This window comes from Saimiri boliviensis, chromosome 8 (genome assembly GCF_048565385.1).
Source record: "Saimiri boliviensis isolate mSaiBol1 chromosome 8, mSaiBol1.pri, whole genome shotgun sequence".
Classification (NCBI taxonomy): domain Eukaryota; kingdom Metazoa; phylum Chordata; class Mammalia; order Primates; family Cebidae; genus Saimiri; species Saimiri boliviensis.
This window is the reverse complement of record NC_133456.1, coordinates 5,260,390-5,280,618: the sequence shown is the minus strand read 5'-3', so window position 1 is coordinate 5,280,618 and position 20,229 is coordinate 5,260,390. Positions and strand designations below refer to the sequence as shown.

At 38.4% G+C, this 20,229-nt stretch overlaps 1 protein-coding gene and 1 pseudogene across 7 annotated transcripts in view; one reads left to right on the top strand and one right to left on the bottom strand.

The window, feature by feature from the left end:
- CCDC66 (coiled-coil domain containing 66) overlaps positions 1–20,229 on the top strand; it is a 41,562-nt gene that overhangs the window by 8,229 nt on the left and 13,104 nt on the right. For 6 of the 7 annotated variants that reach the window (XM_010347008.3, XM_003936547.4, XM_010347009.3 and 3 more), the window contains 6 exons: positions 597–762; positions 946–1,049; positions 5,372–5,493; positions 10,748–10,879; positions 11,263–11,513; positions 12,023–12,107. In XM_010347008.3, the coding sequence (XP_010345310.1) occupies positions 597–762; positions 946–1,049; positions 5,372–5,493; positions 10,748–10,879; positions 11,263–11,513; positions 12,023–12,107 (860 nt within the window). Of the gene's footprint in view, positions 1–596; positions 763–945; positions 1,050–5,371; positions 5,494–6,559; positions 6,651–10,747; positions 10,880–11,262; positions 11,514–12,022; positions 12,108–20,229 lie in introns of those variants that run through there. The other variant, XM_074403632.1, reaches the window with a different exon arrangement.
- On the bottom strand, positions 16,871–17,346 carry LOC104652727 (large ribosomal subunit protein eL30 pseudogene; annotated as a pseudogene).

Below are 20,229 nucleotides of genomic sequence, written 5' to 3'. Positions count from 1 at the left end.
CTGTTGTTGCTGCTTTTTTTCTTCCTTGATATAAGAAATTATATGGCTATGGTCATGAGCAAGCTATTTAACCTCTGGACTTTAGTTTTCTCTCTCCCTTCTTTATTTTTATTTTTATTTATTTATTTATTGAGACAGGGTCTGGCTCTGCTACCCAGACTAAAGTGTAGTGGCACAATCTCGGCTCATTGAAACCTCCACCTCTTGGGCTCAAGCCATCCTCCCACTTCAGCCTCCCAAGTAGCTAGGACTATAGGCTCATGCCACCACACCTACCTAATTTTTGTATTTTTTGTAAAGACAAGGTTTTGCCATATTGCCCAGGCTGATCTCGAACTCCTGAGCTCAGTCTGCCCGCATCAGCCTCCCAAAGTGCTGGGACTGCAGGTGTGAGCTGCTGCCCCCTGCTTCCTTTTTTTTTTTTTTTTTTTTTTTTTTTATTGGACAGGAAGGTAAGCTTAATACCCATCTCAAGCATTGTTGTGGGAGTTAATTTAAGTAATGTATAAGACATGTAAGAACTACATAGCAGTATGCCAAGTATTATAATGAATATAATTGAGTGTTAATTTTAAAACATGCATCTTACCTCCTAGGTCAATATAGTCTACATTTAAACAGTATTTCTAATCAGCCAAAGGATGAGAATATTATGGGATTATTCACAAAAACCGAGATGGTTTCATCTGTCCCAGCTGAAAATAAATCTATCTTAAATGAATATCAGGAGACATCTAAGCAGTGTGAGCAAAAAATTGCCATGTATGTAACTTATGTCTGTTATTGTGTGGTCATCTTTGGAATATGGTTTTGCTTTTCCTTGACTTGCATGTGAAATAGTTACTCAAAATACTTAAAGGTACTTAAAAGCTTATTAATATTTATGGAGTCAGTTGTGTAGAAATGTATGATATTATTTCTATTATCTTTTGTGTTTTGCCTTAGAGAGAGTGAATGGAAACCAGCTGATATATTCAGTACTCTAGGGGAAAGGGAACGTGATAGAAGTTTGTTAGAAGCAAAAAAAGCCCAGTGGAGGAAAGAGCTAGGTAGGTAACTTTTATGCCTTTTATTATAGTTTTGTTGCTGTCGTTGTTAATACCTTTTATTATAGCTTTGTTGTTGTTGTTTTTGAGGCAGAGTCTTACTCTGTTGCCCAAGCTGGAGTGCGCGCCGTCTCAGCTCACTGTGACCTCCGCCTCCCAAGTTCAAGCGATTCTCTTGCCTTAACCTCCTGAGTAGCTGCGATTACAGGCACTCGCCACCATGCCCGGCTAATTTTTGTATTTTTAGTAGAGATGGGGTTTCACCGTGTTGGCCAGGATGGTCTCAATCTCTTGACCTCATGATCCACCTGCCTTGGCCTCCCAAAATGCCGAGATTACAGGCATGAGCCACTGTGCCCGGCCTATAATAGTTTTATTAGCTTAAAGAATATGTATTGAGGCCAGGCACAGTGGCTCACACCCGTAATCCCAGCACTTAAGGGGGCTGAGGCAGGCAGATCATGAGGTCAAAAGATTGAGACCATCCTGGACAATATGGTGAAACCCCATCTCTACTAAAAATACAAAAACTAGCCAGGCATAGTGGTGTGCCCATATAGTCCCAGCTACTCAGGAGGCTGAGGCAGGAGAATTGCTTGAACCCGGGAGATGGAGGTTGCAGTGAGCCAAGATCATGCCACTGTACTCCAGCCTGGCAACAGAGCAAGACTCCATCTCAAAAAAAAAGAATATGTTTTTGAGGATAAAGTTTTGAGGCCAAGGGAAAACTTCCCTTTTGCCCTCTGAAGGTTTTCTGAAAAATCAACTGACAAAAGACAATAAGAGGGATACAAATTTATTAACGTGTATGGAAGTTTTACAAAATTTAAAAACTAAAAGAAATGGCTAGGTGGCTGACACTTGTCTGCCATGTTGATGTTACAGAAAGAATGGGGGTTGGAGCATGGCAAAACAGGTTATGGGAGGGGGAGGAGAGGCAGCCTGGCCAGTAAAAGTGGTTTTATTATGTACATGAGACCTCAAAGGTAGCCCTCAGAGAACAGGTGATAAATGTTTCTTTCAGACCTTTAAAGGTGTCAGACTCAGTTAATTTATCCTAGATCTGGACGAGGGAGAATCCTCAGAGAAAGCCTGGCTGTACTGATGCAGGTTTTCTCTACAGATGCAAATCATCCTTACAAAAGACAGCTTTGCATGGCTACTTCTGTTTGCAGGCGCTCTGAACAGCCATCTCGAAATACGTCAAGTAAATATATTTTGGGGTAAAACATTGTAGTTTCCTTTAAAGTACAGATATCCCTCAGTATCCATGAGAGATTGGTTCCAGGACAATCCTCCCAGTTCAGGGTACCAAAATGGTTGGATGCTCAAGTCCCTTATATAAAATGATGTAACATTTGCATATAACGTATGCACATCCTTTTATAGACTTCAAATCATCTCTAGATTTCTTAATACAATGTAAATGCTGTTTGGGAAATAATGACAAAGAAAAAAGTCTGTACATGTTCGTTATAGACACTACCATCCTTTTTTCTCCCAAATGTTTTCAATATGTGGTTGCTTGAATCCATGGATGTGGAACCCATGAATATGGAGGGTCTACTGTATATCTTTTCGTATGAGTTTATCAAAAGTCTTGTTTTATAACATTTGACATCTAGAGTAGTTCTCTACAAATGCTTAAGATAACATCGTGGTTTCATAATGCCTTAAGTTGCATCTTTTTGTTACTCTTAAGTTTGCACCAAAAACATTAATGTCATCAGTATCATTCTGCAGCCCCCGTAAGCTCAAAGATTTGTAAACTTTTTGCAGTTCCTGGAAATGCTTTGTCATAGTTTTCCATTGCAGAAATCTTACGCGTTTAAGGACAGTTTTACTAAAAACTAATTTATTTCATTTTTTAAAATAACCAAAATAATCTAAGAATAATCATTGTGATATCAGACAGTATATTCTAGACAGAAATAAGCTTATTGCTTTTTTCAGCTTTGGATCTTATAACAGAAAAATCTACAATTTTTATTAGAGTCTTGAAATTTACTTCTTCAGCTAAACTTGGATATCCTAATTTGCAAAATGTGTGACAGTAGTTGTATTTCTTAAGAATAACTATGCTAAAGGCATGAGATGAGCTTTACCCTAGTGGAAAAACTAGGAAGTCTTGTGAGACCATCACTAACTTGGCTGCCATGGATGATTTAGAGAACAAGTAAACAAAGCCAGGTGCAGTGTCTCACATGTAATCCCAGCACTTTGGGAGGCCAAGGTGGGAGGATTGCTTGAGACCAGGGGTTCAACATCAGCCTGCTGCAGCAACAGAGTGAGACCCCATCTCTACAAAAAAAGAAAAAGAGATAAGGAGCAGAAATAGGGAGTGAATTGATGAAGTCAGGTGTGTTAAGTCTGTTTTGGATTGCTGTAAAGGAATACCACAGACTGAGTAATTTATAAAGAAAAGAAGTTTATTTGGCCCACAGTTTTGCAGACTGTGCAAGTATGGTACCAGCGTCTGCTCAGCTTCTGGTGAGGCCTCAGGAAGCTTTTACTCATGGTGGGAGGCAGAGAGGGAACAGGCATTATACATGGCAAGAGAGATGCCGGGCCCTTTTAAACAACCAGCTCTCATGTGAACTGACAGAGTGAGAACTCACTCATCACCCCAAGGGGATGGCACCAAGCTATTCATGAGGGATTCACCTCCTGTGACCTAAACACCTCGCCTTAGACCCCACCCCCAACATTGGGGATATTTCAACATGAGATTTGAAGGAGACAGATACCCTAACTGTATCATCAAGGTAAAAGAAGAATGAAGAGATTAAACTTATGTTAGCAGTATCAGAAGGTCTGGCAGTCTGATGTGTGTTTATATCACAATTTCAGCTTTAAATACTTTCTTTTAGCACATTACACATCAAAATGCAATACCAAATGTCTGAAATAAGAGGGAACTACTTGAAAATGACTGCAGTATTTTATGCTTTAATCAGTTTTTTTGGTTTTTGTTTGTTTGTTTTGTTTTGAGACGGAGTTTTGTTCTTGTTGCCCAAGCTTGAGTGCAGTGGCGTGATCTCAGCTCACTGCAACCTCTTACCTCCTGGGTTCAAGTGATTCTTCTGTCTCAGACTCCTGAGTAGCTAGAATTACAGGCACCCAACATCACGCCCAACTAACTTTTTGTATTTTTAGTAGAGTCGGGGTTTCACCATGTTGGCCAGGCTGGTCTTGAACTCCTGACCTCAGGTGATCCATGTGCCTTGGCCTCCCAAAGTGCTGGGATTACAGGCGTGAGCTACCATGCCTAGCCTTATGCTTTAATTGTTTTAAAAATCAGTTTACTTTTTTTTTTTTAACTTGTCTTAGTAGAGCACCTCTATTTAAGTCATGCTTCTAATAACATTCTTGGAATTTAAATTTATACATCATTGAATTTTGTATTTAAAGAAATATTGTTGATTGGGGGTTTAGTTTTTTGAGGATTTTTTTTTTTTTTGAGATGGAGTCTTGCTCTGTCATCAGGCTGGAGTGCAGTGTGCAATCTCAGCTCACCACAACCTCTGCCTCCCATGTTCAAGCAATTCTCCTGCCTCAGCCTCTCCAGTAGCTGGGACTGCAGGCGTATGCCACCACACCCAGCTAATTTTTATATTTTTAGTAAAGAAGGGGTTTCACCACGTTGGCCAGGATGGTCTTGATCTCTTGACCTCATGATCCACTCGCTTTGGTCTCCCGAAGTGCTGGAATTACAGCTGTGAGCCACTACGCCCAGCCGGGGGTTTCTTTTTGACTATATCTGTCAGACACAGGGTTTTATATTTTTTACTTGTCAGCAATTAAGAAATAATAGCCAACATTTATTGAATATTTACTTCGTGCCAAGCCCTATATTGAGATAGGTACTATTATTATAACTAATTTATAGAAGGAAGAACCAAGGGTTAGAAAGCTTACCAGCGGTTTGCTCATGATCACATAGCTAGGTAGTCGTTGAACTTGAACCCATAGTTCTCTACTTCAGAATTCCAGCTTTTAATTCTCTTAATAATAATTGAATAAACATTACAGGAAATTAGAACCTCATGGTAATTAACAAAATACAAGTTATTCAATAAAACTACTCTTTATTGGTAATTGTGATAATAAAATTGTACCATACTTAACTTTGGTTCTGATTAAATTTTTTCTTATTCTATGTCCCTAAAAATTATTCTCTACTTTGTAAGTTAATCTCCTTCCTAAAAAGAAGTTTTGATTAGATCTGTGTTGGTATCTACATTCTTTAAGAAGGTCATGATTTGTTTACATGGTTCTTTTTTTACAGTTTTTGTACATTTTTTAAAAAAGGACATTATTTACAGATGAACAGGTTGCTTTAAAGAAGAAAGAAAAAGAAGTGTCTGAAAAATGGAATGATCCTTGGAAAAAATCGGAAAGTGATAAAATAATATGGGGGAAACTTCAAATTCTTGACCAATCTAGGGTAAGACATCTTAATTGCAGTTTTTAAAATGCTAAGCAGTGTTCATATTATAGAATTTATTTTAAAAGCTTATTTATTTTTAAAGCTTATTTATTTTAAAAAAGACTTTTTTTTTGATAACGGAGTTTCTCTCATGTTGCCCAGGCTGAGGTGCAATGGCACAATCTCAGCTCACTGTAACCTCCCTGGGCTCAAGCGATTCTCCTCCCTCAGCCTCCTGAGTAGTTGGAACTATAGGTGCTTGCCACCAGGCTGGCTAATTTTCTGTATCTTTAGTACAGATGGGGTTTCATAACATTACAGGCTGGTCTCAAACTTCTGGCCTCAAGTGATACACCAGACTTGGCCTCCCAAAGTGCTGGGATTATAGGAATGAGCCACCACGCCTGGCCTATTTTAAAAAACATTTCATATTCTTGGGGTTTTTTTTTTTTTTTTTTTTTTTTTGTATGTGTGGTGTTTTAAAAAAAGAAACAAGGTCTTGCTCTGTTACTCATGCAGGAGTGCAGTGGTGCAATCATAGCTCCCACAGCCTTGAACTCATGGACTGAAGGGATCCTCCTGCCTCTGCCTTGCACGTAGCTGGTACTACAGGTGTATGCCACCATGCCCAGCTAATCTAAAAAAAATTTTTTTAGAGACAGGGTATCACTGTGTTGCCCAGGCTGGTGTTAAACTTTTGACCTCAAGCAGTCCTCCCACCTTGACCTCCTGAGTAGCTGGAATTGTAGGTGTGAGCCACTGGGCCTGGCTCATATGGTATTTTAAAACAGTGTTATTTTTAATTTACTTATGACCTCAACTGGCCTCTAGTTATAATCTGTATGTTGGGTGAATGTAGAGGCTCCCAACCACCTCCTTTATAGTCTTGTAAAAGAGCTCTGCAATTTTTGAAATGAATACAAAACTCTGCCACTAACTATATGTAAGTGTTTAGTTATCAAATATACGCCTATACCAAGTATGCCTGTGTAGTGCTTAGGTGATTTTTAAGTTTTATCTGTAGTTAATTTGGGGTAAAGAATCAGTGTCACTGTTTTTCTATTTGTTTTTACTCTTCTGCTAGCTCTTCAAGCATTCTATCACAGTCTCCTAGTCAGGTTATGGTGGTCCAAGCTGATGAGCATTCACTACTTAGAGCTAGTCAGACTTTAGAGGTAAGTCCTAAGTGTCAGTACTGTGGATATTTAAACCTTTTAATATTTGACCTCTATATAAGCTGTTTTCCTTGAAGGAGAGAATCTTAAGTCTTCCTTATTTTTAGCTATCAGTTAATTTTTACTTGAGTGTATTATGCTTCATTCGCCTTCATTTCTTTTTTGCATTTATTATCCCTTCTTGTGAACATTTACATTTTAGCAAATGTATTCTGAAAATAATGCAGTAACTTAAAGGGATGGTTCTCCTAAAGGGGTGATTCTGGTGGTGGAAATGTTTGGCATTGTGGCCTAATTAGGTAAATTTCTTATGGAACCCCTTCAAGTTAAATTTTTTGCACAGCTGTCTATTCTGCTTCATGTAGAGCTGAGTTGCCTACATTGATAATTTTACATGAACAAAAGGAATGAAATCTGAATTGCATTTGCCCACAATCCCAAAAGCACTTTGACTGAAAAGGTAATAAGCTTGTCTTGATAGAACTCATTTTGGAAAATTCTTTAGCTCTGGGTGATGATTTTAAGTGTGTAAAGTTTAGAAGTTGTATGCAGACACCACTAAAAGCTGTAGCTAAAACTAAGTTTTCATGAAGTTGGTGAGAATCAGTTTTGGGGTTATTTACTTTTCAGCATCAGCATAAAATATCTTTAATGCTAAAAATGTTAAATATTTTCAGTTGCCAAATTTTCAGTTGAAATGGCAATATATAATTATTTCTTAATTTGCATGGCTTTTTAGGTCATTTATTATCTGGGGGTAATCCATACCATAGTTGTTAATGCAAGAAAAGAGCCATTTGAGGTGACTTTTAGGTTTTAAAATATTTTGTATATATTTTTTAATGATGGTATTTGTCAGCCGAGGAAATGACAAGGCTCATGAATTTGGAAAGGAGAACTTTATTTCTCATTAGCAGTTGCAACCTGCAGCATAGCCATTCTGATAGGCTGGGAAGCATAGCCTTTGGCCAGCCAGGAGCCAGAAACTTCAAGGAGCAGGGAAGGGAACAGGAATTTATGCTGAGTGAAGTGGCTGAATATAGTATTTAATAAGCTATAGGAGGAGTCATGAATATTTATGAAAGGAGAAATACCGATGCACAATTGAGTTTTATGACCCTTCATGGGTCCCATGTACAAAAAAATGGCAGCAGTAGCAAAATGGCAGCATTAGCACGATCCAAGGGTAGAATTTTCAGCCCCTTAACATCAAAAAGTGAAGCAGAAGACACACAAACCTTTTGGCCAGAAGCATCTGGTGGTTAGCTGTCATGTGAGAATAGGCTGTGTGCATTGGCTCTTTGGGAGGCTGAGGCAGGTGGATTTCTTGAGCCCAGGAGTTCAATACCAGCCTGGGCAACAACATGGTAAAATCCCATCTGTAAAAAAATAAATAAATAAATAACTGGGTTTGGTAGCATGCATCTGTAGTCCCAGCTATTTGGGAATCTGAGGCAGGAGGATCACTTGGGCCTGGGAGGTTGAGGCTGCAGTAAGCTGTGATTGTGCACTCCAGCCTGGGTGACAGTGAGACCCTGTCTCAAAAAGAAAGTTGGGGGAGAGAGAATAGGCTCAAAACATTTAGGAAACCAGTTTTTATGTAGGGGAAGTCTCAGGTCAATAATAGGGAGATAGAGTGAAAAAGTCAGTGAGCCTGGGAATAGAGGCTTCTTTTTTTAACTGTACATAGGACTTAGAGGGAATGCTAGAAGGAGATCAAAACACAACACTTGTTACAGTGTCTTGTGTTATACACAAATATACCTTACTCTGCTTTGACTAAATGCACACAGTTAAAGTAAACCAAAAGAAATGCAATTCTCCCACTCCCATGTTTTGCATTCTTCTAACTGAATGCACGTTGGGAGAGATTTGTAAAAAAGAATATAAGAATAATTTAAAGGCTTTCCCAGTCAATGACAGAAATGAAATCCGGGTAAGTGGTGGTGGCTTTATAAGACATCCTTGAGTAAGAAAGACTAAATTGAGAGATATGATTGTTCAGTTGGCTTAGGGTTATAAATATATATAAAACATTTTGACTGTTTTAGGAATTTTTAAGGATAATTTGACTTTTGTCTAATACCTGAATAATATGCAGTGCCACTACAATAAAATGCAGAATCAGATCTGGTTACATCAAACTTAAACAGATACACAGCATTCTAAGACTTTTGTTACCTTGTTGAAATTTTTCTTTAGGGAGTTCAAAGGGTCCGTTTACAATTCAAGGGTGTCTAGTCTTTTGGCTTCCCTGGGCCACGCTGGAAAAAGAACAATGGTCTTGGGTCACACATAAAATAAACTAACACTGTGATAGCTAATGAAGTTAAAAATTGCAAAACAATTCATAATGTTTTAAGGAAGTTTACAGATTTTGTTGGGCCACATTCAAAGCTGTCCGGGGCCATGGGTTGGACAATGTGTGTTTTTCTTTTCCCATTTATTTGACCTCTGAAACATTTCTAGAGGTAGAAAAATTGTTATATCATTTACCTAAAGGTAATGTTCCTTTTGAAGTAATTGTTTTAGGCTTAAGTAAGTTTGATGGTTTTTAAACTTAGAATTTAGGAGGACCTGAAATATTAGGATCTTTCCTTTTTGTATAATTAGTTATTCTTTTTTTTTTTGAGACGGAGTTTCGCTCTTGTTACCCAGGCTGGAGTGCAATGGCACGATCTCGGCTCACCACAACCTCCGCCTCCTGGGTTCAGGCAATTCTCCTGCCTCAGCCTCCTGAGTAGCTGGGATTACAGGCACGTGCCACCATGCCCAGCTAATTTTTGTATTTTTAATAGAGATGGGGTTTCACCATGTTGACCAGGATGGTCTCGATCTCTTGACCCTGTGATCCACCCGCCTCGGCCTCCCAAAGTGCTGGAATTACAGGCGTGAGCCATCTCGCCCTGCCAATTATTTCTTCTGATCAAACAGTAGGTTTTAAACTATGAGCTTTGTGATATTTTCTGGTAAAAGCAAGGGAAGAAAGTAACATTGTGAGGTATATTGCAATTGTAGGATTCTGTCAAACCATTTTTCTTATGTCTTGCAGTTATTTCATGTAATGAAGTGTTTTGTTGCTTGCCTCTTTGATTTCAGAACAATTTGAGTAGAATACGTTTTTCTTCCTTTTTTAAAAGAGTATCCTAAACTCATCTGTTAAAGTGGGAGCAAACTTTTATGCTGTTTTCATTCCTTATTTTTTCTTAAGATTCAAAGACTTTTTCTGGAAATAGTATATTTTTCTTATTGAAACATCATAGGCTGTGATGGAGCTGTAGTAGCAGAAACTGAGAAGACAGGGTCTCCTAGAGAGAGACATTCAATATGGAAAGCCTCTTGCTCTCATACATCTTTCTATATTCTTGTTCTTGGCCCAGAGGCAATATTTGTTGTATTCCAAAGTCAAATGTAAAACAATATTTATCTGTTTTCAATTGTTAATAACTCTTTCTGTCTCTAAAGGAGACTTAGAATTTTGAGGGGAAAAAATTTTTTTTTTTTTTTGAGACAGCATCTCACTCTGTTGCCCAGGCTGGAGTGCAGTGTCATGATCTCGGCTCACTACAACCTCCACCTCCCGGGTTCAGGTGATTCTTGTGCCTCAGCCTACCAAGTAGGTGGTATTACAGTCATGCACCACCATACCTGGCTAATTTTTATTTTTTTTAAAGTAGAGATGGGGTTTTGCTGTGTTGGCCAGGCTGGTCTCAAACTCCTGGGCTCAAGTGATTTCCCCATGTCAACCTCCCAATGAGCTGGGATTACAGTCATGAGCCACTGCGCCCAGTTGAATTTCAAAAGTCTTTTAATTGTTTTGGAGAAAGAATTTTCTGTTTTTCCTTAGAAAATGTCCTTTCCTTACACTTAAGGTGTCTTATTATAGCTCTCTGCTAATATATTTAAATTATAATTCTGAGAATCAGAATATATCTACTTAATTCTTTCTTTGAGTTCAAATTTGTTTGAAGTTATTGCTCCTCTTACAGATATATGACTTACTGGATTACATCTGTATGAATTACTTTGGCAAGATTTGCAAATACTAAGTGATTAGAAAAGGATAACTTTAGGTGGCTTTTATGACTGTTTTTTAGGAAACAGTACTGCTGGAGCACCCTTTCAGTGCTGTGAAACAAGAACTGCAGAGAAAATGGATTGAAGAGTTGAATAAGCAAATAGAAAGTGACCGTCAAAGAAAACTAGAGGAAAAACTTACATATTCAAAGGTAACTTATGAGGTTTTATGGCTATAAAAGAAAAAGATAATAATATTAAAGACTTAAAACTAGAAGTATTCTGAAACTACTTGACAAGACCAGAATATTTGAGTCATTCCACATTTGCCCATGTGAGCCTGTTTTCATTGAATGCATTGTGTGATATTGCATAGATTCTTAAAACATTTTAGAAATTTCCTAATTCTTTGAATTTCTCCAATTTTTGAAGCTAGTTATCTATATGTATAAGGGCTCTAAACAGTACAATTTTGTTAATTTTTATGATGCTTATTCTGCTCTAGGTGACTTTTAGAAATCACTTTTGGTTGTCATTTAGAATTATACATGAGAATAACGAAAAATTCTTAGCACTTTTTGTTTGTCATCATTAGGGTGAGGAACATGACAGATGGGCAGTGCACTTTGATTCATTAAAGAGTTATCCTGGCTCTCAATCTCAACTGTCCTCTCGGTCAACACACAAACAAGCTGAGTACTTCTGTGTCTCTCCTGACACTCAGGAGCTGGCTGATGTCAGCAGTGTTTGTACACCTACAACCGGAAGACAGGTTGAACCTTCAGAGGAGGAGCATATAGCAAAACCCATTAGGGATGTGGTTATGGCAAACAGTAAGAAAACAAAGTAAGTTCGTGCTTATGTATTTATTGATTTTTAGGAAAATCTGTGTGCTTTTTTTTTTTTTGAGGCGGAGTTTCGCTCTTGTTACCCAGGCTGGAGTGCAATGGCACTATCTCAGCTCACTGCAACCTCCACCTCCTGAGTTCAGGCAATTTTCCTGCCTCAGCGTCCTGAGTAGCTGGGATTACAGGCACGCGCCACCATGCCCAGCTAATTTTTTGTATTTTTAGTAGAGACGGGGTTTCACCATGTTGACCAGGATGGTCTCCATCTGTTGACCTCGTGATCCATCCGCCTCGGCCTCCCAAAGTGCTGGGATTACAGGCGTGAGCCACCGCGCCCGGCCGGAAAATCTGTGTGCTTTAAGAAGAGTGTTATGTCTAATTGGTTTCAGGTTTGGTATTTGTCTTTGAAATGGAAATGATTAGTAGATTTATCCTGAACAAAAATGATTTAGCTTGTTGAATCTACCTTTTTGGGGTTTTGAATAGCTAACATATGTATCTTGCCAGCTTTCTTCGTTCTATGACTGCCCTCTTGGACCCAGCTCAGATTGAGGAACGAGATAGACGACGGCAAAAACAGTTAGAGCATCAGGTATGGCATAGTTGAACATTGTTCTTTACCTTAATAAGTAACAGTCATGGTGAACATACACCTAAGTAAGTGGAAATTTAAATTCTGATGTAAACTTTACAGCATAGGTACTGTCCAGTCGTGGCACAAACCCAATTCCTACCCCAAGTGGCATTGTAATATTAGAATTATGCTTATACTGAGAACCTGACAGTATCACATACTACAGCCACCTGCCTTCCAGTAGAGAAGGTCTTGAATAAGTTGTATATATGAATTTGTGTTGTCTTAGGTTAGTATTGAGGGTTTTTTTTTTTTTCCCATCAATTTACTTCTCCTGGGTTCTGTTTAAGATGATAAATTTATTCTTTGAATAGGGATTGAACTAGAATTATGACTAAGAAATCTAATGTATAATATAAGAAAGGAGGCTAAAATTAAAATTTCCTCTCCTGATTTTAGCCTAGTGCAAAAGGGACTTTAATATCTGCATAATTCTTCAAATTCTTTGATATATGAATTTGGCATCATTAATACTACTTTTAGTGAGCAGACATTTGTAGAACATCTGCTATTTACCAGGCACTATGCTAAGCACTGAGATTATTTCTTCAGTTGTTTTTTAATATCATTTCTTCCAGTAGCCCTCCTAGTGTTGAAGAAAAAGCATGCTGAACTTGACAGTACAAGTGGGAGATGGTACAAGTGCCTTGGAAATTTGACGTTTCTACTTCAGTTTATAAATAATACTTTCAGTATGCCGATAAAAATTCTACAGTCACCAAACATGCTTCTTGGATTTTAAAAATTGATATATAATGTTTTATATATTTATAGGATACATACGATATTTTGTTATATGTGTAGAATGTATAATGATTAAGCCAGAGTATTCTCGTATCACCTTGAGTATCATCTCTGTGTTGGGAACATTTCAAGTTTACTAGCCAATTTGAAAATATATAAGACATTGCTGCTGACCATAGTCCCCTTAGTATGCTATCCAACATTAGAACTTACTCCTTTCATCTAACCATAAGTTTGTATCCATTAACCTACCTCTCTTGATCACCACCACCTCCATACACACCCTTCTTAGCCTTTGATACCTGTCATTCCACTCTTAGGCTCCTTGAGACCTTCTTGTTTAGCTCCAACATATGAGTGAGAACATGTTTATCTTTCTATGCCTGGCTTATTTCACTTAACATAATGACCTCCAGTCCCATCTGTGTTGCTGTAAATGACAAGATTCTATTCTTTTTTTAGGGCCAAATAGTATCCCATTGTGTATATACCACATTTTCTTTATCCATTTATTCAGTGGTGGACACTTAGATTGTAAATAGTGCTACAGTTAACCTGAGAATGCAGATATCCTTTTGAAACACAGATTTCATGTTCTTTGGATAAATATTCCGTACTGAGAGTGCTGGATCATATGGTAGTTCCATTGTTAGTTTTTTGAGAAATCTCTGTACTGTATTCCGTAGTGACTGTATTTATTTACATTTCTACTAACAGTGTATCAGGATTACCTTTTCTCCACATCCTTGCCAGCGTCTGTCATTTTTGCCTTTAGTTTGTTTTTGAGACAGAGTCTTGCTCTGCTACCCAGTCTGGAGTGCAATGATGTGATCATGGCCCACTGCAGCCTCATACTCCTGGGCTCAAGCAGTCCTGCTGCCCCAGCCTCCCCAGTAGCTGAGACTCCAGGCATGCGCCACCGTGCCAGGCTAATTTTAGTTTCTCTCTTTTATAGAGACACAGTGTCACTATGTTGACCAGGCTGGTTTCGAGTTCCTTGCCTCAAACAGTCCTCCAGCCTCTGCCTTCCAAAGTGCTAGGATTACAGGAATGAGCCACTTGGCCCAACATTTTTGTCCTTTTAGTAATAGCCATTCTAACTGGAGTGATATGATATCTCATTGTGGGTTTGATTTGTATTTCTGTGATAAGTAATGTTGAGCATTTTTTCATCTACCTGTTGGCCATTTATATGTCTTCTTTAGAAGAATGTTTATTAATGTCCTTTGCCCGTTTTTTAATGGAATTATTTGGGTTTGGATGGGTGGGTGGGTCGGTGGGTGTGTTTCTTATGTATTCTGGATAGTAGCCCCTTGTTGGATGAATAGTTTGCAGGTATTCAAACTACTGAATATGCAACTTACTGAGTATTCAAACTACTGAATATTCAAACTGGAGGACAGACTGCCTCTTTACTCTGGTTATTGTTTCCTTTCCCATGCAGAAGCTTTTTAGTGCAGTGTAGTCCCATTTGTCTGTTTTTGATGCCCATGTTTTTAAGGTCTCAGCCGTAAACTTTTCTTACACCAGTATCCTGAAGTGTTTTCCATGTTTTCTTCTAGTAGGTTTACAGTTTTGGGTCATATATTTAACTATAATCCATCTTGAATTGTTTTTTGTTTTTGTTTTTGAGGTGGCATCTCACTCTGTCACCCTGGCTGCAATGCAGTGGTGTGAACTGGGCTCACTGTAGCCTCTACCTCCCAGGTTCAAGTGATTTTCCCTCCTCAGCCTCCTGAGTAGCTGGGATTAGAAGTGCACACTACCACACGAGTAATTTTTTTTTAAAAGTACAGATGAGGCCAGGCTGGTCTTGAACTCCTGACCTTAGATGATCCACCTGCCTCACCCTCCCAAAGTGCTGGGATTACAGGCATGATCCGCCACACCAGCCACCAGCCCTTGAATTGTTTTTTGAATGTGGTGAGAGATGAGGGTCCAGTTTCATTCCTCTGCATATAGATATCCAATTTTCTCAGCATTATTTGTTGAAAAGTGTGTACTTTCTCCAAGTATGTTCTTGACATTTCTGTTGAAAATCAGTTAGCTGTAAATACATGGATTTATTTATGGATTCTCTGTTCTGTTCCATTGATCTATATGTCTGTTTTTATACCAATACCCTGCTGTTGTGGTTACTGTAGTCTTGTAATACATTTTGAAGTCAGGTATTATGATGCCTTCAGGTTCTTTCAACAATCCAGCTTGATTTGGTTATTACACCTCCTTTTCTGTTTCATAGAAAATTTAGAATTTTTTTTTGTATTTCTGTGAAAAATGAAGGTGGCATTTTAATAGAGATAGCATTGAATTTGTAGATTGCTTTGGGCATAATTCTTCTGATCCATGAATATGTGATGTCTTGCCATTTGTTTGTGTCCTCTTTAGTTTCCTTCATCTGTTTTGTAGTTTTTTTGTGTAGAAACATATAATCCACTTGGTTAAATTTATTCCTAGATATTTTAAATTTTTGTAGCTATTGTAGGTGGGATTGCCTTCTTTATTTATTTCATAGCTGGTGCATAGAAATGCTACCGATTTTTGTATATTGATTTTGTATTCTGCATCTTTACTGAATTTATTGATCAGATCTGAGTTTATGGAGTCTAGGTTTTGTTGTTGGGTTTTTTGTTTTGTTTTGTTTTTTGTTTTTTTGGGTTTTTTTTAGACGGAGCCTTGCTCTGTCACCCAGGCTGGAGTACAGTGGCATGATCTCTGCCCATGACAGTCTTCGCCACATGGGTTCAAGCGATTCTCCTGCCTCAGCCTTCCAAGTAGCTGGGACTACAGGTGTGTGCTGCGACACCTGACTAATTTTTGTATTTTTTTTTTTTTTTTTTTTTTTTTTTAGTAGAGATGGGTTTTGCCATGTTGGCCAAGCTGGTCCTGAACTCCTGACCTCAGGTGATCCACCCGCCTTGGCCTCCCAAAGTGCTGGGATTACAGGCATGAGGTACTGTGCCAGCAGAGTCTAGATTTTTTAAGATACAAGATCATAGCATCAGCAAAAGGGACATTTTGAGTTTGTTTTTTAGTTTGTTTGTTTTGTTTTCTTTGTTTTGAGACAGCTCTGTCGCCCAGGCTGGACTTCAGTGACACAATCTTAGCTTACTGCAACCTCCACCTTCTGGATTAAAGAGATTTTCATGCCTCACCCACCCAAGTAGCTGGAATTACAGGTGTGTGCCACCATGCCTGGGTAATTTTTGTATAGGGGACATTTTGATTTTGTCTTTTCTGATTTAGGTGCCTTTTGTTTATCTTACCTCGTTGCTCTGCCTAGGACTTCTGTTGCTATGTTGAATAAGAATGGTGAAAGTAGGCATCCTTGTTTTTATTTCTTAGGGGAAAGGCTTTCAGCTTTTCTCTATTAAGTACGATGTTAGCTATGGGTTTGTCATTTACAGTCTTTATTATGTTAAGGTATATACCTTCTGTGCCTAGTTTGTTGAGAGCATTTATTATTAAGTGATGTTGAATTTTGTGAAATGTTTTTTCTTGTCTACTGAGATGATCATAGTTTTTGTCTTTTATTCTGTTGATGTGATGTATCACATTGATCGATTTGTGTGTGTTGAATTCTTGCATCCCTGAGATAAATCTCACTTGATTATTGAGTATTGTTAGTTTTCTCGTGTGCTGTTGGATTGAGTTTGCTAGTATTTTGTTGAGAATTTTTGAATCTGTGTTCATCAAAAATATTGATCTGTAGTTTTCTTTGTTCTTATTTGTTGTGTTATTCTCTGGTTTGGTATCAGGGTAATGTTGGCCTCACAGAATGAGTTAGGGAAAATTCCTTCTTTGACTACTTTGGAATAGCTTGAGAAGAATTGGTTAGTTGTTTGATAGTTTGGTTAGAATTCGTTAGTGAAGTTTTCTGGTCCTGGACTTTCCTTTGTTGGGAGGCTCTTTACTACTGAATCAGTCTCATTACTCATTATTGGTCTGTTCAAGTTTTCTTATTTCTTCCTGATTCAATCTTTTTTTTTTTTTTTTTTAAACAATCTCAGAAAAATTTTATTAAAGGAAATTTTGCATGATTTGCTTTTCACCAGTCTGTTCTGGCATGCTTCTAATGATGTCAGAATCACCTGGATCAATGATAGCCAGTGTGCACACTCTGTAGTATTTCCCACACTCTGTGCCCAGTTCAATATTATTGCCACTATAGTGATGGACACCAGTTTTGGCTAACATTGCATAGTACTCTATTTCAGATTTCCTCAAAGCTGGGCAGTTGTTAGCGAGAATGACCAATTTCGCTTTGCCTTGTCTGATCATCTTCAGAGTCTGCTTGTACCCCAGCACGTACTTCCCACTCTTCATAACGAGCTGGAGCCTAGAGTTGATCGACTCCAGCGACTTTTTCGTCTTCTTTGCGGCCACCATCTTCCTGCCTTAGGTGCGGGACGGCCCCCAACCAAGAGCAGACGCTAAGATGGCCGGGGAGCGAGAAAAGCCCTGATTCAATCTTAATGGCTTGTGTGTGTCTAGGAATTTTTCCATTTCTTCTAGGTTTTCCAGTTTGTATGTAGTTGTTCATAATAGTATCTGATGATCTCTGGTATTTCTGTGGTATCATTTGTAATTTCTCCTTTTTTATTACTGATTTTATTTGTGTCTTCTCTCTCTGGTTCTTGGTTAGTCTAACAAGTTGCTTATTGGTTTTGTTTAGTATTTGTTTTTTGTTTTTTGAGACAGAGTCTTGCTGTGATGCCCAGCCTAAAGTGCAGTGCCACAATCTCGGCTCATTGCAACCTCCACCTTCTGCGTTCAAGTGATTTTCCTGCCTTAGCCTCCCAAGTAGCTGGGATTACAGGCACATGCCCCAACGCCTGGCTAACTCTTTGTATTTTTAGTAGAGACAGGGTTTCACCATGTTAGGATGGTCCCCATCTCCTGACCTTGTGATCCACCCTCCTTGGCTACCCAAAGTGCTGGGATTCCTGTATTTAGCCTACTTTTTTGATGGGATTGTTTTTTTCTTATTTGTTTGAGTTTGTTGTAGATTCTGGTTATTAGTCTTTTTCAGATGTATAGATTGTGAAGATTTTCTACCACTCTGTGAGTTTATTCTCCTGAGTGTTCATTTTGCCATGCAAAAGCTCTTAAATAGATCCCAGCTATTTATCTTTGTTTTTACTGCATTTGCTTTTGGGTTTTGGGTCATGAAATCCTTGTCTAAGGGTTTTTCCAGGGTGATCTTCTAGAATTTTTATAGTTTCAGGTCTTAGTTCTTAAATCGATCGTGAGTTGATTTTTGTATAAGGTGAGAGATGAGGATCCAGTTTCATTCTCCTATGTGTGGCTTGCCAGTTATCCCAGCACCATTTGTTGAAAAGGGTGTCCTTTCCCTACTTTATGTTTTTGTTTGCTTTGTTGAAGATCAGTTGGCTGTAAGTATTCAGTTTTATTTCTGGGTTCTCTATTCTGTTCCATAGGTCTGTGTGCCTATTTTTCTACCAGTACCACGCTGTTTTGGTGACTACGGCCTTATAATATCGTTTGAAATCAGGTAGTATGATGCCTCCAGATTTGTTCTTTTTGTTTAGTATTGCTTTGGCTATGTGCGCTCTTTTTGTTCCATATGAATTTTAGAATTGTTTTTTCTAACTCTGTGACGAATGATGGTGGTATTTTGATGAGGATTGTGTTGAATTTGTAGATTGCTTTTGGCAGTGTGGTCATTTTCACAATATTGATTCTACTCATCCATGAGCATGGGGTATGTTTCCATTTTTGTCTGTGATTTCTTTCAGCAGTGTTTCGTAGTTTTCCTTATGAGGGTCTTTCAGCTCCTTTGTTAGGTATATTCCTAAGTATTTTATTTTTTACTTTTTGCAGCCATTGTAAAAGGGGTTGAGTTCTTGATTTGATTCTCCACTTGGTGGCTGTTTGTGTGTAGAAGAGCTACTGATTTATGTACATTTACCTTGTGTCTGGAAACTGCAGAATTCTTTTAACAGTTCTAGGAGCTTTCTGGAGGAGTCTTTAGGGACTCTGAAGGTAAACAGTCATATCTTCAGTAAACAGGAACAGTTTGACGTCCTCTTTACCAATTTGGATGCCCTTTATTTCTTTCTCTTGTCTGATTGCTCTGGCTAGGACTTTGATTACTATGCTGAAGAGGAGTGGTGAGAGTGGGCATCCTTATCTTGTTCCTGTTCTCAGAGGGAATACTTCAGCATTTCCCCATTGGTCTTATGTTGGCTTGGATTTGTCATAGATTGCTTTTGTTACATTAAGGTATATCCCTTGTATGCTAATTTTGCTGAGGGTTTTAATCATAAAGGATGCTGGATTTTGTCAAATGCTTTTTCGGCATATATTGAGATGGTTATTTGATTTTTTTTTTTTTTTTTAATTCTGTGTGATAAATTACATTTATTGACTTGCCTAAGTTAAACCATCCCTGCATCCCTGGTATGAAACCCACTTGATCATGGTGGATTATCTTTTTGATACACTGTTGAATTCAGTTAGCTAGTATTTTGTTAAGGATTTTACCATCTATATTAATCAAGGATATCGGTCTGTAGTTTTCCTTTTTGGTTGTGTCCTTTCCTGGTTTTGGTATTTGGGTGATGCTGGCTTCACAGAATTAATTAGGGAGGGTTCCTTCTTTTTTTTTTTTTTGAGACGGAGTTTCGTTCTTGTTACCCAGGCTGGAGTGCAATGGCACGATCTTGGCTCACCGCAACCTCCGCCTCCTGGGTTCAGGCAATTCTCCTGCCTCAGCCTCCTGAGTAGCTGGGATTACAGGCACGCGCCACCATGCCCAGCTAATTTTTGTATTTTTAGTAGAGATGGATTTTCACCATGTTGACCAGGATGGTCTCGATCTCTTGACCTCGTGATCCATCTGCCTTGGCCTCCCAAAGTGCTGGGATTACAGGCTTGAGCCACCACGCCCGGTCGGTTCCTTCTTTCTCTATCTTGTGGAATAGTGTCAAAAGGATTGGTACCATTTCGACTGTCAGGTAGAATTCTGTGAATCCATCTGGGCCTGGACTTTTTTTTGTTGCTAATTTTTAAATTACCGTTTCAATATCGTTGCTTGCTATTGATCTGTTCAAGGTATCTAATTCTTCCTGATTTAAGCTAGAAGGGTTGTATTTTTCCAGAACTTTATTCATTTCTTCTAGGCATTCTAGTTTATGTGTGTAAAGGTGTTCATAGTAGCCTTGAATGATCTTTTGTGTTTCAGTGGTGTCAGTTGTAATATCTCACATTTCATTTCTTAGTGAGGTTATTTGGATTTTCTCTATTCTTTTCTTGATTAATCTTGCTAATGGTCTATCAATTTTATTTATCTTTTCAAAGAACCAGCTTTTTG